The sequence below is a fragment of the Nuphar pumila genome, chromosome 13 (genome assembly GCF_984573655.1).
Source record: "Nuphar pumila chromosome 13, dmNupPumi1.hap1.1, whole genome shotgun sequence".
In the NCBI taxonomy this organism is placed as follows: Eukaryota; Viridiplantae; Streptophyta; class Magnoliopsida; order Nymphaeales; family Nymphaeaceae; genus Nuphar; species Nuphar pumila.
In genome coordinates this window covers 96,747,757-96,773,930 of record NC_143261.1, presented here as the reverse complement: position 1 = coordinate 96,773,930, position 26,174 = coordinate 96,747,757, and the positions used below count along the sequence as shown (strand labels likewise).

Here is a 26,174-nt window from a genome sequence, read left to right as displayed (position 1 = left end):
TTCACCTGATCTTCCCTTGGGAGGAGGGAGGCGTAGGGATCCCTCGTACTGTATTGAGGGCAGCCACTACGTGGCACCCCCTGGTTGGGTAGGTGTTCAGCCCCGAACCTTGAATCTGCTCCGATATGCTAGATGGTGCTCAGCTTTCACACTTGATGTAAAAGGTAATATCTGGTTAAACAATGAAGGCCTCTTTTGCATAGTTTTTGTGCTATAATTGAGATAGGTTTCTCAACGATACAGATTCAATCCAGGTTAGTAACTTTTAGTATCGTTTATACTATGACTAGATGAAAGGAAATCATGCTTGTATGAGCAAGTTATTAGGCTAAGAGAGCAGGCTAGTCTCAAACACATTTGCATGGAATCAAACGGCCATGATCTGCCGCGTTCATGTGGGCCATGTCGCTGACAAAAACACACGTGTGGGGTCCCACAACACATCTTCTCAGCTGTAAAATGCCCAAGCAAAGCTACATATATGAAGGAACATGGAGTTCTTGTCATCACTGCCACTTGACTATTGAGATCATTATTTTATCTCTCTGCCTTTAATTAAGTGCCTTCCCTTATTTTCAGAACAAACAAATCAAGAACCAAATATTTTTAAAAAAGGGTTATTTTCAAATTAGCATCCAAGGTTTTAGCATAATTTGTAATGCATGTGTTTTAAAGTTTAAACACCTAAGCAGTTTTGGCGTTAAATTTATGACTAAATCTCAGAGATGTGACCTTTAAAAATTCATTAATTGCTCCTTCTCTCTTCTCCTTCGAAGAACTTTCTTTTCTACAAGTTGAGCCAATTTGTTGTAGAGTCTAGATGCTGACAATCTAAATATCAATATACTTTAAAGAATGACCAAAAAGGCCATGCTCATATGGTAGAAGTGACTTGTGAATGTCATCAAGTTGATAAAACCTGCAGAGAGAGTCTCTTGCTGTAGAGTTGAAACCAAATATACTTCTTGATGGGCATGGAGAACTTCAAGGGTTTTACGGTTACCAACTGAAGAGTACCAACCGCCTAGCAAAAGAAAAAGAAAAAGAAAAAGAAAAAGAAAATTAAAACCAGAATTTAGAGGAAGTTGATATCATATAAAAACCCACTTAACTCATAAGACTCACAAGCAGGAGTTGGCATGTAAGATCAAGAGTATATTCTAATTATTGGATGGGTTAATAGTATTTTTTAGCCTTTCCAAAAAAAAATTCAAATGTGATAGCGCTATGCTGGTATATTTGAATTATGCCAAAAAGTTGGTGCCATTATGAAAATTTTGCTTTATTTTTTTTATTTAAAGAAAAAGCTGGCGAAAAAAAAAACCAAAATGAAAAAAGGGTAAAAAATAAAGGAAATTTCGGTTTCAGTTGAATAGCAGTAGTTGTCCCTTCAAACCAAAACCCATCTCTCTCTCTCTCTCTCTTAAAAAGACCGCTAGTCTCTCTCTCTGTGTAACACGAACATTATGGTCGAGGATGAATCACCGTGTACCAATTTGGCACATCAACGGCAACCCAATTCCTTTCTTGCCGGAATTCACCCCACACACCGCCGGACTGCAACCGTAAGTATCAATATCTCCACCTAACTCTTACAAAACCCCTACTGTTTCCTTTCTTCTTCAACCACCACCACCATCATCTTTTCTTCATGTTTTGTGATGTTGGGAATCGTTTGTTTTTTTGCGCAGAGATGATAACGAAGTGCAGGAATTGGTATGGCGAGAAGGGAGGTTGGCAACCCAAACCTACACCCAGAAGTCCCCCCGGAATTCCACCGCCACCTTTTCCGGCGACGGTGCCTCCTTCTTCGGCACCCGCGCCAAGCAAGGCCAGCCGGAGTCCGCCGCCGTCGAGGCCACCCTGGCGTCGGCTGACCCTCCACCGCCCTTCATCCAGGAGGACGAGATGGCCTCCTGGTTGCACTACCCGCTCGACGACGCCCTCTACAGCAACCTCTTCCCGTCGCCCGGCGACCGGAACCCTCCTGTTGCGGGGTGCTCGGACCGGGCTCGGATCGAATCGACGGTGGTGGACTCGAGCGAAACGCTGCCAGTCGGAAACCTCGTTCCGTACCGCCCCGAGTCGAGGGTATCGGGGTTCCAAAGCGAGACGAGAACGATGGAGCGCATCAACGATGGAGGGAGGAGCTCGTCCGAGCTGCACGAGACGACGCTCGTATCGTCCGAGACGAGGGATCGGAAGCGCAAGGCTCGGGAATTGGACGGATCGGAAAGCCACAGCGAGGTTCGTCTCGGTTTTGTTTCTCTCCAGTCTTTAGTATCAAAGCTCCGTTTCGGGTCAGACCCTATCGGATATCCGGCTTTGCCATGAACCTTGTTTAAGCTCGTCACGATTAAACCCGACTCCACGAGTGAGTCGATGATATTGACTGTGGATCCTATCTAGCTTGATCGGAGCAGATCCAGTGAAATTATTGGGGCCACACAAAACACGCAACATCGCTGCACGCTTAGCGATTTTGTGTTCCTATTTTACATAAAAGATCACCTACACGTGTAAGTGATTTTCAAGTGTTTTGTGTGGCTCGAGTACGGGTCCGATCACCAAATGAGCTCAGGGTCCAAAACACAACTGGATGCATAGTCCAAACGAGCTCGGACTTCGCCAACTTGTCCAAAATGACAGGCTTATGTGCTTGGTGGTATTGTGGTCGTTTATGGTGAAAAGAATGGGTTAATATTTGCTAAATGACTTTCTTTCCATTTTTAGCTTGGATTTTTTTTTAATCTAGTGGATGTGATCTACAAGATTTACAAGAAATGAGCTTTGAATCACATGACTGTAGGGATGGCAGTGGACCGGGGGGGGGGGGACAAAGTCTGCACCCCCACCCCTTTTCAAAATCTGAACCTTCATCCCCGCTTCCATTCCCGCACGGGGATGGATTTTAACCTCCACCCCCCACCTCCATCCCCGTTTCATGTCCTCCATCCCCGATCCAAATGAGGGTGAGGCGGGGCCTGGTTTCCCTTCGGTCTATAGTCATTCCTTAAAGGATTGGAGATGGGTAGGGCCACTACAAGAAAAATGCGGATTAGCGATGGACATTATCTATGGCTAATCCGTTGCTAACGTGTTTAGCGATGGATTAACGATGAAAATCGGTCGTCGCATAATCCTGGTAGCTAAAATGCGATAGAATTTATCTATCATCGATCCGTCGTTAATTAGCGACAGATCATGTCTATCATTAATCTGTCACTAAATAAGGTTTGATTTGGTTTTGCGAATGAATGCATTTCGTCGCTAAAATTTAAAGACGAATACATATCCATCGCTAATGTCCGTCGCCAATTTAGTGAGATATTAGCGATGGATTAAATTTCGTCGCAAAACATCGACTGATTTAAATTGGAGATGGATATTAGCGATAGATAATATTCGTCGCTAATCCATCGTAAATTTAATAAACATATATATATTTTTTGAAATATGAATATCGAGAAAAATTTATCGTTATACCATTTATATAACCTGTGTATAAAAAATAAAGTACACATAAAAAATACATATACAAAGCAGGTGGGACAAATTTAACACAAGTTATAAGTTACAGTACCGTCCTTGCCAAGTTCTAATTAGTTACAAGTACGTGAAACAAATTAAACAGATGAATCTAATCCTCTCCAAGATTCGGGGCATCATCCGCTTCATTGTCTCAATCCGCCCCTCCATTTATGCCTCCATCAACTCCTCTACGCTGATCATCTCCAGCATCCTACAAGAGAACCAAAATGTTAGTGTTGATAAACAAAATATAATGAAATAAATTATATGCAATGCACCTAGTCTAATTCAATCAAAGTAAATGGCTGAATGACACATAGACTAACAATAAAGTGAAGGACAATAATAGAATTCAAATATGTGTTCTAAGACTGACAAAAAAAATTATAGTGATTCAATCATGCAGATATGTGTTCTAAGGTTGTCAAAAAAATGTCACAGTGATTCACACATGCATATAATGTTTATAAGGCTGTCAAATAAATGTGTTATGTATCACAATCATGCATATATGTGTTATAAGACAATAAAAAAACTTTCATAGTGATGAAAACATGCTTATATGTGTTCTAGGGTTGTCAAAAAACTTTTATAGTGATTCAATCATGCATATATGTGTTCTAAGGCAATATTTTTTTTTATAGTGATTCAATCATGCATATATGTGTTATAAGGCAGTAAAACAATTTTATAGTGATGAAATCATGCTTATATGTGTTCTAAGGTTGTCAAAAAACTTTCATAGTGATTCAATCATGCATATATGTGTTCTAAGGTTGTCAAAAAAACTTTTATATTGATTCAATCATGCATATATGTGTTATAAGACAATAAAAAAACTTTCATATATGCTAATATCATGCTCATATGTGTTCTAAGGTTGTTAAAAAACTTTCATAGTAATTCAATCATGCTCATATGTATTCTAAGGTAGTAAAAAAACTTTCATAATTATTCAATCATGCATATATGTGTTTTAAGGTTGTCAAAAAACTTTCATATTGATTCAATCATGCATATATGTGTTATAAAGCAGTAAAAAAACTTTCATATATGCTAATATCACGCTTATATGTGTTCTAAAGTTGTCATAGTGATGAAAGAATGCTTGCATGTGTTCTAAGGTTGTCAAAACACTTTCATAGTGATTCAATCATGCATATATGTGTTATAAGGCAATTAAAATTTTTTATAGTGATGAAATCATGCTTATATGTGTTCAATTATGTATATACTAGCTTGAAATCTAACGACATGAAACAAATTACATGAATCTTTATACCTGACGGGCATCAGAGCCCATGTTGAATTCAGACGAAGTTTCCTTATCCCGAAAAAAGTTGCACAACTCATTATGAAAAAGATTGAGAATGGCTTCATGTAAAAAGTCACGTATTTTGTCTTCTAGACGTTGACAGACACCATCCCAAGACATAGCAGGGTCAATCAGACGGTGGGAGTTGATGCTGGCGGGAGAACTCTGAGAGCCCTGGCTGTAGGAGGCAACGACTGGTGTGGTCTTCATGTTACTCCCAAACCCGAACACACGACCCTTTTTGGGTTCACCGGTTGCAGTCACCCATGCTACAGGATCAAAAAGCGGATGCTGAGTGGAGTCATCGCCATATCGCTCTACCATCTGCTGCTCGTATGATTCCTACAAAGTAATGATTATAATATAAATTAATAATTAAGAATTACAATGTTTATGACAATGTAATTCATAGTAACTTGTATATTATAATGTTTATTAATACAATAAATACATACCGATGTCGCTCTCTCTTTCTCTAATACAAATTCTCCTATGCTCTTACGTTTATTTGTTTCAACAAACACATCTTTGTAAGGCACAATGTCTCCTTTTTCTGCTTCCTACAAGGTTAAATGATAAAAAAAATAATTAAAAAGTATGCAAAAATACTTATATATATATATATATATATATATATATATATATATATATATATATATATATATATATATATATATATATATATATGGGCATCAGGCATCTTCGCTCGATTTTGTGTAGCCTTTGCTGAGCGGTTTCAAAATTCATTGATCTCCCACTTGTCGCACATTCCCTTTCAATAATCTCTCATGATAGTAGAAGGGTCATGACCCTTCAACTACAGTGGATCATCTATCCCACTAGCTGTTTTTATTGTTGCAGTCTTCATATTATGTAGCATGTCGGCAAATCGATTGACAGACACCTTCTGCCACACTACCCTCGTGTCCTTCTCCTCGTTCGCAGTCGCGAAGCAATGCGAAGCCTAAAAATACTTTTAGAAAATTAACACACCTAACTATAACAAAAAATTAAATATGAAACACATTAGTTATGATAAACGATTGCATACCATGAATGAGGACAATAATATGTCCAACACCTCCTTCGGGTACTCTTTCCATTAAGCAACCGGTTCTGGAAGATGCTGCAGTAGTGACTTCCCAATTTTTTGTACTACTTCTTGTGGCTCGAACCTCGTGCTGCAAATGAATTGATACACATTAACAATCGACTGTCGATATACACTATTTATAAGATAAGTATTGGACAAGTGATAATGAAATACTTATGGTCGACTATCGATATATACTATTTGAATGAGTCATCGTGTGTCAGACTGAGAAGACCCTACATCCGACATTATCTCGTAACATATATGAATAGATGATGTAGGTGAGTCATGTGCAGGCGAAACATCATCTATAGAAAATTGAGTTAGAAATTCACACAATGCATATTTAAACTAATCAAGTATATAATTAGTTAAATGATATACCTATTGAAGTAGCCCATGAAGATGAAGGCTGAGACTGACTACCACTAGGTGCTCGACCACTGTGACCTCTACGAACCATATTCTAACAAATAAAAATTTTATTTGGATCAGTTACACAACTCTATATCTTCATGGATAAATAATCAAATCGAAAATAACTTCATACAATACATTCAAATATTGCAATATATTCAAATCATTGTAATACATTCAAATCATTCACATCAAATCATTGCAATATACTCAAATCATTCACATCAAACATTGCAATATATTCAAATCATTCACATCAAACATTGCAATACATTTAAATCATTCAAATCATTGCAATACATTTCAATACATTCAAATCATTTAAATCATTCACATCAAATATAAGGTATGTATTACAAAATGTATTTCACTAGCTCGAGTATGTTTCCTCATCACTTGTTTGACTTTCATATTCTTCTTCTTCTTCCTCCTCCTTTTCGTCATCTTCTTCTTCATTGGGTGCCCATCCACTTAGTATATCATTTGGATCACATTCTTTCATATGTGAGCCATCGGACAATGGAAATGTGACATGTTAAAAAAGAATATCTAATTTATCCTAACAAGTTAAAAGAGAATCATAAAAATGTTATGATGAAGAAAATATATAATTTATCATGCATTCATGGTGAATGTAATGATTTGATATATATATATCACACACACACACACACACACACACACACACACATATATATATATATATATATATATATATGATGTCATTCAATCACAAGAACTATGATGCATGCATTTATAACTTAATATTTTCATGTGCAAAACCATTCATTTGAAGCATGTTTGAAGCATTGATAACTTATCATTCATTTTCATGTGCAAACCCATTCATAACATGATACATTAATTTGAATTATGTTTTCATGATACAATTTCACATGAAAGGCATAATCAAATTGAAAATAACTTCATGGAAGCATTGATACAATCACATCAAACATTGCAATATATTCAAATCATTCATATCAAAAAAATGTCAAACATGTATCTACAACAAACACACTCCAATATCACGCTAACTAGTACCATAACCAACATGGAATATAAACTCTAAAAATAAAAATACTTCAATTTTCATACATAAAAATTATGCTCAGCATGATCTCCGAACTCCATTAAAGCAGTCATAGATATCTACAACTAAGTGAGTATGTGAATAGAAAAGTGTTGCATCCAAGAAATTAAAATCTGTGATGCGCTTGCATCACTTACTCACAATGGGTATTTACCCGATTTGCATTGCTTTTGCCTTTGCATTTTTTTCTTATTTCTTTTTACATTGCATTTTTAACTGCATGCGATGCTTAATACTAAGTATCATGCAATTAGCTCAGCTACATACCTGCAAAGCACAAATATACAAAACAATATAATACAAAACAATCTACTCCCTCTTATCCTTTAAGACAGAGAGGGGGCTCGCCCCCTCCCTTGCGAAAAAAGAACAGGGAGGGGGACGAGCTCCTCCCTCGCATCTCGTAAGACAGAGAGTCAGGGAGAGGGGGCTCGACCCCTCCCTGGCAAACAAAGAACAAGGAGGGGGTCAAGCCCCTCCATCGCATCCCGTAAGACAGAGAGGTGGCTCGACCCCTCCCTGGCAAAAAAAGAATAGAGAGGGGGATGAGCCCCTCCCTCGCATCCCGTAAGACAGGGAGACTCAGCCCCTCCCTGGTGAAAAAAGAATAGGGAGGGGGCTGAGACCCTCCCTCGCATCCCGTAAGACAAGGAAACAAGGAGGGGGCTTGGCCCCTCCCTGGCGAAAATAGAACAGGGATGGGGCAAAACCCCTCCCTCGCATTCCGTAAGACAGGGAGACAGGGACGTGGCTTAGCCCCTCTCTGGCGAAAAAAGAACAGGGAGGGGCCGAGCCCCTCCCTCGCATCTCGTAAGACAGGGAGACAAGGAGGGGGCTCAACCCCCCTGGCGAAAATAGAACAGGGAGGGGGCCGAGCCCCTTCCTCGCATCCCGTAAGACCGAGAGACAATTAGGGGGCTCGACCCCTCCCTGGCGAAAAAGGAAATGGAGGGAAAGAAAGGGGCTCGCTGGCGGACATAAAAGGAAAGAGAGAGGGGAGTCAGGGGTTACCTGAAAGGAACCTGCGTTGGTGCTGGCAGACGAGAGAGACCGAAGTCAGGAGAGGGAGACAGGGTGAGGTCAGAAGGGGGTTGCCGGACGGGGCTCGTCAGCCGAAAAAATGATAAGAGCGAAAGAGAGGGGAGCAGAGGTGAGAGGGGGACTGAGTCGAAGGGGGAGGTCGACGGATGACGGGCGGAGGGCGACCGATGACGGGCGGTGGGCGGCAGTCGACGAGCGAGGGATAAAACAGAAAGGAAAAGAAAGGGGCTCGCATTAGGGTTTTACGAGAGAAATTAGCGACATAATTTTTCTGTCTCGAATCCGTTGCTAATTAGCGACAGAAAATTTCTACCGCTGATCTGTCACTAAGTTGCGACAGAGTTTGAAACGAAATTGTTCTGTCACGAATTCGTCGTTAATTAGCGATAGATTCGCAACACAAATTTTTCCGTCGCTAATTAATTTTGCAAATAATTCAAATGTTAGCGACAAATAGTTTTCTCTAGCTAATGTGTCATAAGTTTGTGATGAAAAAAATCCATCGTAAATTTTTGTCGCTAATTAGAGTTTTTCTTGTAGTGGGCAGGGATTGAGACAGGATGGGTCGGGGCAGGGGAAAGCATAAGTCCATCCTCGCCTCCATCCCCGTTTCATGCCCTTCATCCCCGGTCCAAACAAGGTGAGGCAGGGCGGGGCTCCGTTGTCCACCGATCCAGTGCCATTCCTGCATGAGTGGGGCTTGTAAGCATGTTTATTAAAGGCTTGAAAAATCAAGGGCAAACAATGTACCAAAATTGTCTAAAAAAAATATTTTGATATAAAAAACACCTGTTAGATCGTAGCATGTGTTTGAGTGTTTTTGAGTTGTGTTTCGCTAGTCTAGCTCTGCAGATGTGTTCGACATGATCGATTTGCTAGGGAATATTTTCGATAAAAAACATGATCTTTTAAACCTTAACTATAAACATGAAAAAAACTCTTTAAAAGCCTGTTTGGCTGGAGGTAGGCTAGACAAGTAGTAGGCAACTACTATATATATCTAAGAAAAGTGGTAGTTGCATACCATGTCTCTAACTCCTGCCAGCCTACCACAAGTAAAAGGGTATTTTCAGGTTGTTTTTCACAAATCTGAATCTGTAAATGTGTTTCACATAGTTGATTTGCCAATGTTTTTTAGATTAAAAAATATGATTTTTAAGTTTAAATATTTATTAATTCTTAAGCCATTGATTTTTAAACCTTATAAAATCCCATCTGCTTGTTGGAATTAGACAACCCAATAGATTTCTATACAATCAAGCATGTAGAATACATCTATATGGTCGGATCTAAAGAAAAACATGAAAAAACCCTTAAAAAACCTGATACACTGGCGGTAAGCCAAAAAAGTGGTAGGCAACTAACACCTACTATAGCTGAAAAACCGAAGCAGTAGGTGTAAATTCACAAATTTTAAGCGTTTTTTGCAAAATAAGCCAAATCAGTCCTGTTCTGTAATCAATTTTGTGCCGATGGCCAATTCACAACGATACTGACAACATTAATCCAAATTCATATAGCTGATATAAGGCTTGATGTTGATGTCATTACTAATGTGCATGCATGTATATATGTTTTCTATTGTCCTGTCAAATTTGTATGCAAGGGACAAGGGAGGAATTTACGTCCTCATGCATGCATGTTCAAGTTAGCGTATGTGAAAATGACCAAAACACCCTTACCTGAGTCAATTATGGGTAGGAACTTGGCGCAAAAACCCATTTTACATTAGAAACGGCGGACCTGAATATGGCAGTATTTGTCGGATACAGGACCTTTTTTTTTTTAGAACATACAGTAGCTAGTCGGTTTGGTATCTTGCTAGAGCAAGAAGAAAATATTTCAATTTATAGGGGGGCATTTTGGACATTCTCTTAAAAGCGGACAAGGTTGGTGTGCCCCCCCGCCTTGCGCATCTTGCTGAGTGCCAAAAGTCGAAACTGACCCTGCCCTGACCGATGAACATGCATGGATAAGCAAGTCATTTGTGGAATCAGGAGGGTATCACAAGTAAAATGTTTTGCTGGTGCGTTCTTGTCTGGAACTCAATTTTTGGGTGCGTTAGCAAGTTTGGAATCTCCTATTTGGACTCAAGGCTTGCTTTCCTGGTTCTGCTAAGTGCCATCAGATGGTGCAATGGTGACACATTTGGGGGGTAATATGCCTTTTTATACGTACGTGATATGTGTGAATGTGAAGCGGTGTTGCACGCCCTCCATCTTTGAGATGAATGGCCGTCGTACTTTGTTTTTAGTTTTACATCACAAGGACGTATAGTGGTTATTGGTTAATGCTAGCTAGGACTAGGAGTATATGTTATCAAATTCATGCTTAATTGTCATAACAAGATAATTAAAGCAATAATTTTTCTTTATTTGTTTTTTTGAAGTTGTGTATATGTTGTAGTTGGTGATTTTTGAAGGATCAAAATTTTCATGCAGGATGCTGATGACGATGAATCCATGATCGCAAAGGAGGCTAAAAGATCGACGACCAAGCGAAGAAATCACGCTGCCGAGATCCATAATCTCTCAGAAAGGGTGCATATCGCTCTCCCTTTTTTTTTTTTTGATGATGATCCTCTATTACGATTTTGTTAGCAAGGATTTGGTTAGACCTGCAATTATCTTTAGATGTAGATGTATGTTATCACCTGATCAATTTACCAGCATTTGTAACCATAAATTGCTCAAAGAAGTTTCTTTTCTAGCAAACCATTTCTAGAGGTACTATATATTTTGCCACCACCTTGTTATGAACAAGTTCATGTCTCTATTATTAGTCAAAGCGTTGCACTTCACAAGTTTATCGATAGTGGAAATAATGGAGTTCCCCAACTTTGGTGATGGTCTTTCACATGGCATCCCAAAACCATAGTGACAAATCTCGCAAGAATTATGAAAATATCGTGATAAATTACCTGAAAGTTAAAATTGGTAATTTCTCACGAGTTTTTTCACCACAACATAAATATCACATCTTAATCACGATATTTGTGTTTTTATCGGCTATTTATCATGAAAAAACTGTATAGTTTTTATTTATATTTTTTTATATTTTAAAATTATTTTTTATTGCCAAGATTTTGCCAAAACAAACACTAGATTTTTCAAATTCTCGCCAGTTTTTGGCTGCCGATATTTTGCAGTTTTTAACTTTTGTCATTATTCCCCAAAAGACGTGTAGTTACTAGCTTTGTATTATTACATATAGCATGGACCATTAGCAAGTCCACGATCATTCCACATCAATATATTCATCATGTCTTGGTGGGGCAATGCTTAATATGGCCTTGATATGATGTCTTTGTCCGGACCAACCAAAATCTAAAATTTATATTAAATTTTTAGCTTGGGAAGGTTACCTATGGTAGCCTTATTTCTTAATGTATAGGATTCTCTTCATATATACTTTGTTTCTCTGTGATCCATCACCAACCATCCTTTCGTTTTCTTCGACTGATGCAGAGGAGGAGAGACAGGATCAATGAGAAGATGAGAGCGTTGCAAGAACTATTGCCTCGATGCGACAAGGTAAGCATTCATACCCACAAAAAAAAAAGAGAGAGAAAAATTGCAAGCTTTCATGCTTGGTGCAAGTATGACAATTAGTATGGTGCTTTGGCAAATCAAATATGTGAAGGATGAGGGTTACTCTGCCTCTGTCATGTCCTGCAAGTGACCCCATTCCTTTGGGGACACTATACACGCAGGGGAGTTCACGTGGTCTTTTGGATAGGGATTGCGAGTTTTTTACTATTTTTTTTTTTCACGTTTTTGCTCTCTTTCTTCACGTTTTGCTCTTTCTCGCTCTAAAAGATGATCGTTCCCTTTGTAGAATTGTGGTAAATTCCTGTAATAAAAAATGTTTCACATAGAATCATGTTGGATTTTTTGTTTTTTTGGCTGCATATGAGGAAACAGCTCTTGGGGTTCTACTGGGACCACCAGGGTTAAAATCAAAATCCCTGCGGGGATGAACTTATGCTTTTCCCTGTCCTTTCCTGCCCCGTCCTCGTCCCGGTCTCCGGCTTGCCCTGCCCCGTCTCGCCAAGTTTGAATCGGGGATGAAAGACATGAAATGGGGATGGAGGCAAGTATGGAGGTTAAAATCAAAATCCATGCATAGATAACGATGAGCAGGATTTTGAGATGGGCCGGGGACCGCATAGATAGCGGTGAGCAGGATTTTGAGATGGGACAGGGGTCCCCGCCCCAGTCCACTGCCATCCCTACCAGCAATGATGCCGGAAACACCAATAATCAGCAGTGATCTCTTGGCAAAAAAATTAATTAATATGTATTTTTTCCATTTTGCCATCTTAAAGAAACTGTAACTTTGATAATTTATTAGTCATAATCGAGAAGAGAGAAACGGTAATATAATATGCCTGAAAATTTCAAACCATATTAAAAATTAAAGGTCACTTTTGGAAGTGGGAAAGTAATAAGAAAAGTAGAGATAGAAAAGAAAAAATTACAATTTTTCTATCAGTTTCAGGAAAAATTTTGAAAAGATATTTTTTTCTTAAAATTTGATTTTTTGATAAGAAAAATTCCCCCACCTAGTGGGGTGGAGGAATTTTTCATATAAAAAATTTTCTTAGTTAGGGCAAAGTCCTCATTTCTCTTCCTATGGTGGGACTCAACTGCACGCCATCCTTCACCTTCATCGTCTACCTTTGTTTCCAGCTAAAACCCTCTCTCTCTCTACCTTTGTCATAAGCTAAAACCCTCTCTCTTTAATCGATTTTTTTCAGATGCTCAATTTGCCTTCATTTCTCATAGACGGCTGCAACATTCGTTTATTCTGGCCACGAAGGTGGTTCACATCTCAAGTGCAGTAGGAGACCGTTTTTTACTCTTAAGCTTGATTTTCACAAAGCTTATGACTCGGTGCACTGGCCTTTCCTCTTTCACGTGATGGAGAACTTTGGATTTGGTCGACGCTTCTCTAGTTGGGTGCGTGAGTTGGTCACTAACGCACAATCCCAAATTCAGATTAATGGGGTCTGTGGTAAGCAGTTTAATCTTGGGCGTGGTATTCAACAATGATGCCACTTGTCCCCTCTGCTTTTTAACGTTATTTTTGAAGGCATTATGGCCTTGTTCAAGAGGTCTGTGGGGTGTGGTTTTATTAAACCAATCAGAATTCAGAAGTTTCTGAGTCATATTCTTACTTACGCCGATGACATGATTATTTTCGGCGTTGACTCCATCCAACAAATGTTAAGAGTCAAGCTCATCATCCTCATTTTCCTATCGATGTTGGTCCTCTCACCGAACAATGATAAGTGTTGCATTTCCATGATCAATGTTCTTCCGCATACGCAGGCCATCGATCAGAAGATCTTTCAGTGAGCCACTTTCAGATAAGTTTTTCTCCTACCTTGGTCTGCCGCTTCAGCTATCACGTATTCCATCGGCTGCTTAGAACACCACTATCTAAAAGGTTCAGACTAAGATTTCGACCTGGCAAGCCTCCTACCTTTCGATTGTCGGCAAACTTACCCTCATCAAGCATGTTCTAAATGCTATCCCAGAATTTTTTATGTTTGTGTTTCTTATGCCTATGAGAATCAATAAGAAGCTCTTTTCGTTATTGGCCAGGTTTCTGTGGTCAGGGCAAGGTAACAATAAAAAGCGTCACCTTGTGGGTTGGGACTATATAAGGCTACTGCAGAATAGAGGGGGGTTGAGAATTTTAGACTCTAGGTTAAGAAGTATTGTTTTGGTTGTTAAGCAAAGCTGACTTGCGTACCAATCGGGGTCTCCTTGTGCAGACTTCCTTCTGGCTAAATACGGATCCGTGGAGTCTTTGTTTGGGGGTCAACGCGCGATTAGGTTGCCCCTTTCTCACCTACGTAGATCATGGATTCAAGCTTGGTCTACTATGTGTGATGGCGAGGGCGACGCCGTCGCTCAGAGCCAGTTCCTTTGTAGAGCGATCACCCCGAACGACTCCTTTCGTACCAGAGCAACCTACCTTTCTCTCATTCCGACAGGTGTGAATTGATGCTCTGAGAGTATTATCTGGGGCAAAGGTCCTCCTCTGAGAGCGCACTTTCTTGCTTGGCTTATTCTGCACGATCGGGTACAGACATATAGCTTCCTCAAGTCCATAGGTTTATGTATTGTGAGTAAATGTGCTCTCTGCGAGATGGCCGAGAAATTTGCGTCGCATCTATTCTGAGAATGCGAGGTATTTCAGAATATCTTTAAGGTTACCTGGAATAAGTCGGTCGTGTGCGTGCACCAGGAATCTTTTGCTGTGGACCTCTTGTGGGGCCCTCTGCCAGTTCGTAGATGTAAAAGTTGGCAGGTCGTTTGGAGAACTTTGTTGTTTTGTTCCTGGTGGGTTGTTTGGATGTTGTGCAACAATGCTATTTTCAGGCAGAACACAGTTCATTTCAATAAGTTAGTAAATTATATTCTGGCAGATGTATACACCTCATTACACATTTGTCTCCCTGATCTTCAACGTCACTTGCCGCTAAGGCCTCCTCCGGATCTGGACTGATCGCCTTTGTTTCTATTTTGTATTCTGTGCTCTTTTTTTGGCTTATGTGTACTTTGTCGTTCTGGGTCCTGTTTGTTTTGTTTGTCGGTTTCAACGTATGTTGAACCTGCCATAATGTTGATATTCTTAGTTCGTCTCTCTCTCTCTCTCAATCTCGGTGGGTAGTGAATCTGGTTGACCCGCCTCTGTTTCTTGTTCCTCTCCAAAAGAGAGTGAAAAAATCTCTGATGGGTTTACTTGGATTCTGGGTATCAACACACATCAGCATGCATCCTTGCTCTCCTCTGTTGTTTCTGTTGGAAACTCAAACACCCATCAACTGTGAGTGCTCTTTTGGTGCAACACCAATAGCGTATTGCTTCATTTTCACCATTTTCAATCGTGGGCTTTCTGTTTTATGAATGGCAGTTTGTATGTGGGTGAAGGTACATTACTATTTTAACAAGTCTTACATTACTTAAAAACAAGAGAAAAATTATTAGTTATAATCGAGAAGAGAGAAACGGTAATATAATATGCCTGGAAATTTCAAACCATATTAAAAATTAAAGGCCACTTTTGGAAGTGGGAAAGTAATAAGAAAAGTAGAGATAGAAAAGAAAAAAGTATAATTTTTCTATCCGTCTGAAAAAAGAGAAAAATTTTGAAAAGATATTTTTTCTTAAAATTTGATTCTTTGATAAGAAAAATCCCCCCACCTAGTGGGGTGGAGGAATTTTTCATATAAAAAATTTTCTGAGTTGGGGCAAAGTCTGCATTTCTCTTCCTATGGTGGGACTCAACTGCAACGCCATCCTTCACCTTTATAGTCTACCTTTGTTTCCAGGTGAAACCCTCTCTCTCTCTCTCTCTCTCTCTCCGTCCGCAACACTTTGGCCTTTCTTTTCCGTCATTTGCTCTGGCTATGTTAGCCGCATCTCTAGCATATGATGGCATCTCCCAACTGTCGCAAGTTCTGCTAGGGGTGGGCCCCAAAAAATCTGGCTCTGCCATCAATGTTTACTCTTCTGGAGATTTGCCGCTCACTATTTATAATGCATGGAGCTCGACGTCTGATTTTTTTTGCTCTAATTTTTATGGCGGACTGACGACACGGTTGGGTAGGCATGCTCGTGGGAAGCAGAGGAAAATTTTGCCATCCTCGCCATCGCAAGTTCTGTCAAGGGTGGGCCCACAAAAAATTTACCATGATAGCAATGTTTTCTCTACTGGAGTTCAGTCGCTAATTATTTCTCAAGCTCGGCGCCTGGTGTTTGCTTCTGTTTGTAGCACTTCCCGTTACAGCTTGGAGGCGTGGTTGGGCATGCTTGCGCGTGGTGGACAAAGGACGAATCTACAATCATCCCTTATTATTTTTCCCTCCAGACGCTCTGATGCTTTGGTTATCAATCTTATTGCGTTTAATGCTAGAACCAACCTGGCAATTAGATACATGGTGCTTGGCTCCTCGGTTCCGCGTCCTCTTCCTGTATCGCATTATGTCTCTGAGGTTTTTTCATCTGCCAAATCTTTTGGTCTTCCGCCAATCGGGGTCTCATCCGGTAGTCCAGCGCAGGGTCAGGGTAGCCACCTGTTTATGCCTTTGCTTTAGCAGCGTCCTAGTCCACAACCCCTGGGTGTCACGGTTGTCGATGCAGTTGAGTTGCTGGATATCTCCCTCTCCTCTTCGCAGCTGCAAGCTATAGCTGTTGATATGGATTCTACGATTTCAACTATCTTTGCTATTATTGGGGACTCTCTCTACTACTCTGGTGGAGCAGACTGCGAGCAGTTGGGCATTTTCGATGGTCACTTGAGGTCGTCTGTTAGTACTGGGGGTGTTCGACAAATCATGCATGGTCAGCGAAGAAGAAGGAGGCCTTTGTCAATTGTTTCGGCTACCGATGCTAGGTCTCTAAGAAGGTCGTCTCGGTGCCACCAACCCTGGGTTTTTCCAGATTTTGTTCCATGAAGACTGTTTGTTAGAATGTTAGGGGCTTAAATTGTCCCACGAAACACCTGTTTCTGGCTAATTGGGTTAGGAAGGAAAAGCCCGACCTACTTGCTTTATGTGAAACTAAAGTGGAGGTCATCCCGCTCGTGGTCGCCTCTAGCATTTGGCAGGGAGCTGACTATTTCTATAAGCATGCGGTTAATCATGTAGGAGGTATCCTTATCTTGGGAAAACAATCTTTAAATTTATCTCAGCTCAATGTGGGTCTTTTCTCTCTATCTGTTGCTTTCAATTTGCAGGCAGTTGGTAGAAAGGTAGTGGTTTCTATTGTTTATGGCCCTAATCTCGTCGTCATGAGGCCCACATTTTGAGATGATTTGGATAGAGTTGTCGTTTCCAGTGCGGATTATCACCTACTTTTGGGGGATTTCAATTGTTTGCTATTTATTCATGACTCTAATAACCTCGTTATTCCTAACCCCTCTATGTGAGGTTTTCAAGACTTTGTTCATCAACATTTCCTCTACCCTATTCTTTTAACCGGAGAGTGTTTCTCTTGGTCGAATAGGCGGTCTTGTTCGTGTTGTAGGGTCTTTGCCACTCCTAATTTATTAGACCATGTTAAGTGTGTGTTGTTTGCTCCCTCTATCTCAGATCATGGGCAGATCATCACTCATTGGGGGGATGACTTTCAACCCACCAGGAGCTTTGCGTTTGAAGAATGGTGGCTTTAGGAGCCAGATTTTCTCTCGGTTATTGCTAATTCTTGGAATAAACCTGTTGATGAGCATTGGGCGGCGCTCCGGGTTCAAAATAAGCTTTTTCGTCTAGCTAAGGATACCAAAGTTTGGCTTCAAAGTCGTAATGTGGAGAAATTTTAGCAAATGACCGCATGGGATCAGGAGATTTCTACATTGTATCAGTCTATGTCTTCTCCTGGCTCTCTTTCTGATTTGCAACTTCTCAGTCTCCAGGCCAGGTTCTTAGAATTAACTATGCTCTTTTCAAGCTGGAGGGTCAAAGAGAAAATTCGTTGGAAGCAGAGGTCTGGGGTAAAATGGCTTGCGGCTGGTGATGACAACACTAAATTTTTTTACTCATATGCTTCTCATCGTTATAGGAGAAAGGTCGTTCCTTCTATCTCCATTGAGGGGTGTTTCCTATCTCAATCAGCACGTTAATCCGATAGCCTCGCTATATTTTAAGGATTTATATTCTACTTCGTTAACTGCAGATGGTGTCTTTGGTAATGTCCTAGTTGGGTCAATTCAGCCTGAGCAAGCCAGATCTATGCAAAGGAGGTTCTCTAACGATGACATTTTTAGGGCCATTAAGGATCTGCCAGGTTGGAAAGCGCCTGACATTGACGGGTTTCATGTCGACTTTTTTAGAATCTTTTGGGACTGTGTTAAATCAGACGTGGTGAGCATGTTTGATGAGTTCTATCGTAACTCCAGACTGCCTTATCATTTTCATGTTGCTATTATTTCGCTTATTCTGAAAGAGGATGAGGCCACTGATATTTCACGATTCCGCCCTATCTCAGTTATGAGTGTTCTCTATCTAATGTTTGTCAAGGTTTTGGCGAATCGGCTGAAATCGATGGCTAACCAGATTTTTTCAGACTCTCAATTCACCTTTATCCGTAATAAGAGGCTCCAACACTCGTTCATCATGGCGTCCGAGGTTGTTTATTCCTTGCAGCATAGCGGTCAACCTTACTTTGTCCTTAAATTAGACTTTCATAAAGCTTTTGACTCTGTGCATTGGCCATTCTTATTTTAAATGTTAGCAAATTTCAGTATTGGTCATCGTTTTTTCTGGTTGAGTGCGAGAGCTAGTCTCAAATGCCCATGCCATGTTAAATATCAATGGTGTTAGAGGAGACTGGTTCAAGCTGGGGTGGGGTTTGCGGCAAGGGTGCCCCCTCTCACCTTTGTTGTTCAATGCTGTTGCTGGGGGTCTTGTGGTCTTGCTTAAGCGGGCTGTGGTATCGTGTTTCATTGATCCTTTGCAAGTTTCAGACTTTCCGGGTCATATTCTTACTTATGCTGATGATATGATCATTTTTTGTCATGCAAATGTTCAGCAGATGCTTAGGTTCATGCTTATCATTCAATTATTTCTCTCCCTATCTGGGCTTTCTCTAAATGAGACCAAATACTCTATTACCATGTTCAATGTTCATGCCAATATGCTTGCAGCTGGAAAGAGAATTTTTAATTACACTATTTCTGACATGCCTATTATATACCTGGGCTTGCCGTTACAAGTGAAGCACCTCTCTTCTGCTGCTTGGGCTTCGACGCTTCAAAAAGTGAAGCGCGAATTGCTTTCGTGGCAGTCATTTTATCTCTCCATCGCCGGCCGTCTAACCTTAGTCAGACATGTTCTTTCAACTATTCTAGAATTTTTCATGTCTATGTTTGTGATGTGTGTGGGAGTAGAGAAGCAGCTGGCACGCTTGCTGACAGGTTTTCTATGGTCTGGGTGTCAACTCAAGGGTAAACGTCACTTGATTGGTTGGCGTTCGGTGTTCTTACCTTGGTGTATGGCTGGTTTAGGCATTCCTGCGCCTAGACTGCGGAACATTGTTCTTGTTGCCAAGCAATGTTGGTTGGCCCACCATTCGGATAACCCTTGTGCTTGTTTGTTTCTTGCTAAATATGAGGCTCCTGCTCTTATCCCGGTTCGTTTGGGAACCCGAGGTTTGGCACTCTCGCACTTGCGTAAATCATGGTTGAGGGCTTTAGTTTGCTTTAGAGACCATTTTGAGGACTCCAGAAATTTTGGTCAGTGGTTGTAGTGGGCGCTGGCGCCAAGCGAAGAGTTCCTCACCAAAAAAGTCTATAGATCATTGCTCCCCCCCGGAGGCTGATTGGTTGCCCGAGGATGTGCTTTGGGCGAAGGGTCCTTCTTCCCGTTCTCGAGTCCTGGCTTGGTTAATTTTGCACGATAGGATCCAGACCCACAGTAATTTAAAGAAGTGTGGCATTCAGCTCCCGAGTTGGTGTGTGCTTTGTCAAGCTGTAGAAGAATCTACGTTTCACTTGTTCTGGTCTTGCCGAATATTTGTGGAACTCCTTAGCAGGACCTGGAGGCATTCAGAAGTGTTTGTTAAGGAGGAGTCTTTTGCGCTAGATCTGATCTTGGGCCCGGTTTGTATTAGGCACAACACGAGGTGGAGGTTCATTTGGCGAATGTGGTTGCTTACTTTTTGGTGGTTTGTTTGGATGGCACGAAACGATGCTCATTTTCGTCAAATTCTGATTAACATTCAAAACCTGGTGCAGAAAATCTTGGTAGATGTTTATGCGATCTTGTGTATGCATCTTAGTGATTTTTCGCTCCCTCTTGCTGACGCTACCTCTCTTTTGCCGCAATCTGGGCAAGCAGCTCTGGCGTGAGCGCGTGCGTTTTATCTGTCTGATGTTCTTTTTCTCTTTTGCTTTCTTTATTTGTTTTGACTTTGCTCTTGTTCAGTTCATGGGTTCAACATTTTGTTGATCTTCATGAGTGGTAATGTTGAATTTTTTCCCTCTCTCTCTCTCTCTCTGTGTGTGTGTGTGTGTGTGTGTGGGGGGGGGGGGGGTTAGTGGATCTGGGTCTAATTGGATTGTGGGTATCAACACACATCAGCATGCATCCTTGCTCTCCTCTGCTGTTTCTGTTGGAAACTCAAACACCCATCAACTGTGAGTGCTCTTTTGGTGTAGCACCAATAGCTTATTGCTTCATTTTCCCCATTTTCAATCGTGGGTTTTCTGTTTTATGAATGGCAGTTTGTATGTGGGTGAAGGTACGTTACTATTTTTACAAATCTTACATTACTTAAAAACTTATCCCATACCATTCAAGCTTGGGGTTTCAGTCCTTTGATTATCAGCAAACCTATTGTGCCTGGAACATGGTCAGAGCACATGTTCTACCTATACTCAGAACAAATGGTCACCAGTCCTTTTGAAATAGACTCAGGCTGCCCGTTGGAGTCTTCCTCACAACGTCATGAATGTGCAATCATCGGTTAGATGATATCTTCATGTCACTCTTGTAGCTTTTGTTTTCTTATTCTGGTAGGGGTCTGCCTAACCCAGCTTGCTTATAGAAAAAAAAATGGAGTCTTGGGATTCTTGTTTTTTTCTTTTTTCATGAGAATGTTGTTAATTAGAAGAGAAGGTTTTCAATCTTATTTTTCTTGTTACACAAACAAGGAAAATTTTTTCTCATACTTTTTCAGCTCTTTTTCTTAATACTACACAAAGAAGTGGAAAACTTATCATATCAGTTCTTATTGGCAAAATTTTATTTTCTTAAGCTAGTTTTTCTTGCTCCAAACGTTCTCAAAGAGAGAGATGAGTCTTGATCCGATGCAATCACATGGCACAAAATCTGTGCATTAAGCACCTGATAGCCCTCCATCCGGCCTTGGGCCCCACAACTGACAGGTCAGGTGCTTAATGCACAAATATTTATGCAATCATATTGTACCTTATCTTTTCACGAGAGATGGGCTGGCTTTGGGAGATAACGAGTGTGGGTCTCTTCTCCATTGAGAGCTAGGGGCGTTCGTGAGGCTGCTCATTCACCACGTGGCGGATTGGGTCCCACACGGCATGACTGCATGGGCCCACATGTGACCGGTCTCTCATTCTTGTATCTTTTGCTGAGTGTGGGCGCGCTCGACCGCATGCGTGCAGCAACTTGGTCGAGTACAGCATAAGATGAAGAGCCATGTGGGCAATTTGGACCACCAGTTTGATGATGTTTGATGGTGCCTCCTCCCTAGTCAGAAGGATCAGGTGCAATGTGATTGGTGACCAGGTGCAGCGGCACACTAAAACTGTGCAATCACATTGCACCTGATCTTTTTTCCTCGGCAGTCGGGTGTCCTCCTAGTCAGAATGGAAAGTGAGCGGCCTTGTTTGTAGGTACGTAAAGCTGTAAAACGAGAAAGTTCAGCTTCATGTATATTCGGTGTCTCAGTTGTTTTTTTTCTTCTTTTTTATGGCCAATGATTCATGGAGATATTTTAGAAGAGAGAGAGACTCATCAGTTTGGGTTAGATCCAGATGAACATTTCTCCATCGTTGTACCTGTAAAACGTTTGTTCACATCATTTATTATACTTAAAAAAGAAAAACTGAAGCGTGGACAGAACTCTTAAGGTGGTTTTTTGCTGCATTTGTTGCAGTTTATACCAATTTTTAAAAAATATTTTTTTCGGTTTATTTGTTGCAGTTTATACCAACTTTTTAAAAATGTTGTATAAATGCTTAACATGCATTAATTTTCTTTCGACCATTTACTTTTAAATGGTAAAGATCTGGCCCGATTTGTATACAGTACTGAATTTGAGTCCAAAACTAGTCAAATTTCATCTTGAAGTACAATTTGCTAGCATATTTGATTAAACATATTTGGGTCGATATATATCCGACCCCAACTTGTACCCTTAGAGGGGAGGATCAGATGCTATGTGATTGCACACTTTTAGTGTGCTGCTGCACTTGATTATCCACCATCTTTGGGGCAAAGCCTGTCAGCTGCGGGCCTCAACAGTTGATGGTGGGTAATATGGTGCAGCGAAATGTGCAATCACATCGCATCTGATCTCACTTCTACCTTTGACATCCCTGCTTCTTTGGTACCATACTCGACTTCTAAATATCGAAACGATTTTGAGTTGTTTCCTGAGACGAAATGCACAAAAGAGGAAGAAAAAGCAAATCCTCAGATCATTTTTGCAACAGGTTCTCATCTTTGCTTTCATTTTTTTTTTTTTTTTGCAGTCAGACAAAGCGTCAATGTTGGACGAGGCTATCGAGTACCTGAAATCTCTGCAGTTCCAAGTACAGGTTCTTCCCTTACCCTTTTGAAAAACCAAAAACTGTTATTTCCTGTTAATTAAATTTTCATACGCCCAAGGACCTTGGTCCAATCATTGTATGATCTGCCCTCAAACGGCATTGTAAGTAATTACAATAACTATTGTAAGCCCACGGAGTTTTACACTACCAAGACAGTGATCGTAAGTATGGCATGCAAAGCCTCTGTTCCTGAGAGTGATTTCTCCGTATAAATATAAAAAAAAAATAAAAAAAACATTGTGGCCTTTACATTCACACTAGAATATTTTTGAAAATGTAGAAGTTAGATCCATGGTCGAGTTCCTCGTGACTAGGGGAGAGGCTCGGTACATTTTGAAATTGAACCAATAGATGATGTGCCATGACTTTACCAGGGGGAGAATCAGGTGCAATGTGAATTGCACACTTTTTTGTGCTGCAGTGGCTAATAACTCACCATCTTTAATATTCAGCTTTGAGGATCAGCTGCAATGTGATTGCACACTTTTAATGTGCTGCTGCACTTGATGAGTCTCTATCTTTGCGATACAGCCTGTCAGGTGTGGGACCCAACAGCAGATGGTACGTAGGTGATCTGGTGCTAGCAGCAAACCAAAAGCGTGCAATCACATTGCACCTGATCTTCCCTCGTAAGCTGTGAGGCCCAACATCAGATAGTGTGTGATCAGGTGCAGCAGCACGTTAAAGTGTGCAATATCATTGCACCTAATCTCAATTGGACTTTACTATGGGTTTGGTTCTGGGCAGGGGCGTAGCTAGGATTCATCTGAGGGGGGGGGGGGGGCAAACAGGGGTGTATCAAAAAAAATTTTATTTGTGCGATAGTTGGGGGTTCGGGGGCAGCGCCCCGATTTTTTTTTTTTTTAGATAAAATAAAAAATGGCTACAATTATTAATAATAAAAATCTATTTCATATGGACAAATCAAACTATTTGCTGCAGTGAGGGCTGGGCTAGGACTGGGATGGGCTACAAAAATGGATAAAAATCTATTTCATATGGAATCAGGGCTGGGCTAGGACTGGGCTTTTAAAAAAAAAAAAAAAATTTTAAACTGTTTCGGGAGGTAGGACTGGGCTACAGCCCAGTCCTGCCCCCCCCCCCTAGCTACGCCCCTGGTTCTGGGGCCAAATTTACTCTAGGGGTTAGACACACAAGCTGGAGCCCAATGTGGTTTGATCTTGAAATAAAATAGAAATATAGAAGTTGAAGAAAATGGTTTTTTTTGGCCGATCACAAATTCTTTTATCTACCGAAATGGAATGATCAAACAAAAATCTCACATCATTTTCATGGATCGGTATCACTGATTCCAAGGGATTAATGTTTTATGGCTTGTTATTATATATGCTTCATAATTAAGTGATTTTGATTGTTATGTGATGAATGGAACAGATGATGTCGATGGGATGCAGCATGCCCCACATGATGTACCCTAGCCACCACCAATTCATGGATACTATGGGCATGGCTATGCGGATGGGGATGCTTGCTGGTTCGATGCGCCAAGTTAAGCCGTTTCCACCAGTCATGGCTGGGTTGAACCCAGGTGCAGCCCAGCTCTATCCGAGCCTCCCGATGCCGGGAGTCCACCACCACATGCAGGTTCCACCATGCGTCAAGACCGAGCTGGTCAGCGGCACCTTGGACCCACTCTTGAACCCAACTCAGCCCACAACTCTTGCAGAGTACCAACAATACTTGAGTCAATTCCACATGCAAGTGCCACCAAGGGTATGTTTCCATAGCTTGAAAAATGTTGCGTTTAGAACTATGCTTCTTGTGATTTTTATTGTTTGGTTCACTTGCACAAATTGTGTCTAGAGTAACACCGGCTCGGGAATTAATGTGGCAATAAAACCTACCCAAATTAAATAGTAGACTTTACATGGATTCTTAGATGTGTGAATGTTTTTGTGGACCTATGTCACAAAGATATAGGTGCAACCTAATGTGTAGCATGAGTTTGTAAATCTTTTGGAAAATAGGACCTGAGGACATGGATTTCCTTAATTTTTTTTTTATATTTATGTAAAGAATAGTTTTATTTAAATATAATTAAAGCATTAAAAAACTATTAAAAATATTAAAATAATGTTCATACGTGTCCATTTCATGTCACGAAGGACATGTTGCTAAAACAGCATCTCTATGACAGTTGTGGGGGTATATTTTGTACAGTCGTCAACTACATGTGCTGTCTAGTTGGAAAATCATAGATGTAAGATGTATTGACTCAATCTTACAAGACAAACGTGCTCAGCATAGTTCATTTGCTAGGAATCACACCTTGGTTCGTGTTATTTTGGCTTAGAAAAAATACAATTTTCAATCATTAAATTTTGGTACATGGGTCGTTGATTTTTGAAGCTCTTGACATGCTTACACATCACAATCTTATGATTCAAAACTTGTTTTTTTTCTTAACCAACCATATAGATCATATCTGTAGGATCGGATTTACAAAAAGATGCAAAAAAAAAAGTTGCAGTGTTATCCACTAGATCTATATGCATATACTTTTGTCCATCAAAATTTTGAAAGTTCATTATCCATATGAGAGTTTACTCCAAGATTATATATGGGGAATGATCTTGACTTTTTTTTATGACGAGTAACCCTCGCTGAGAACCGGGTAGCATAATGTGCCCGCCCTCTTGCGAGGTAAACCCTGAGTGGGGTCACTGACACCCAAGTCCTTATGGAGCCCAGCCACCAGTAAAAGGCACCCGCACACCTGGTTGGAGTAGAACCAGGGACAAAGGGGTCAGCACCTTCTCCCCAGGCCCGCTGCCACTCGGGTGACCGGCGCGGGTGTATTGGTTATAATGTTCACCAGTGGTGCTCCTGCTAGTTCCAGGTCCACCTAGTCTTAGCTACCATTTTCAATCATCTCTTCATGGTTGGTGATGTTAATTTCCTAACCAACTGTTGTTTCCCACAACAATGCCTCCTTTGTGTGATGATTTGAATCATGATACCTGAAAATACGATGATTCTCCTTGTTTAAATTCTATTACAGTAATCTCTACTGTTTTATTGTGGTTAATTAGGTGCCCTTACCATCAAACCCAAGCTCGAGCAAAAGTGATGAGCCCCTTTCATTCAGCCAATAAGGTAGAGAGAGAGAGAGAGAGAGAGAGAGAGAGAGAGAGAGAGAGAGTTGTATTATTTTGATCATATGAAACTCTCCTATTGGTACTAATTATGTTATTCTAATGAAAACATTACAGGTAGGTTGACGAGAATGTAATGATATCTTTTTTTTTTCTTTTACTTCTTTCCCTTTGTTTCTATTTTTTTATTGTAAGATTATTGCAATAGCTGATGGTTTAATGATAAAGTGGGCTTTGGTGTTGAGTTAT

The 26,174-nt window shown here is 40.6% G+C and overlaps 1 protein-coding gene across 3 annotated transcripts; it reads left to right on the top strand.

The window, feature by feature from the left end:
• The first annotated feature begins 1,352 nt into the window (after positions 1 to 1,352).
• On the top strand, positions 1,353 to 26,174 carry LOC149819328 (transcription factor bHLH119-like). Of its 3 annotated transcripts, none has more exons than XM_089985303.1 (8): positions 1,353 to 1,565; positions 1,692 to 2,247; positions 10,932 to 11,030; positions 11,958 to 12,023; positions 22,732 to 22,791; positions 24,205 to 24,543; positions 25,863 to 25,926; positions 26,043 to 26,174. In XM_089985303.1, exons 1-7 carry the CDS (start codon positions 1,477 to 1,479, stop codon positions 25,923 to 25,925), a joined length of 1,272 nt encoding a protein of 423 aa, XP_089841429.1. In that variant the 5' UTR covers positions 1,353 to 1,476; the 3' UTR covers position 25,926; positions 26,043 to 26,174. The 3 variants fall into 3 exon arrangements, with proteins under 3 accessions (XP_089841429.1, XP_089841428.1, XP_089841427.1); XM_089985302.1 differs by having other exon boundaries at positions 1,354 to 1,565; positions 22,732 to 22,797; XM_089985301.1 differs by having other exon boundaries at positions 1,354 to 1,565; positions 22,732 to 22,797; positions 25,863 to 26,174.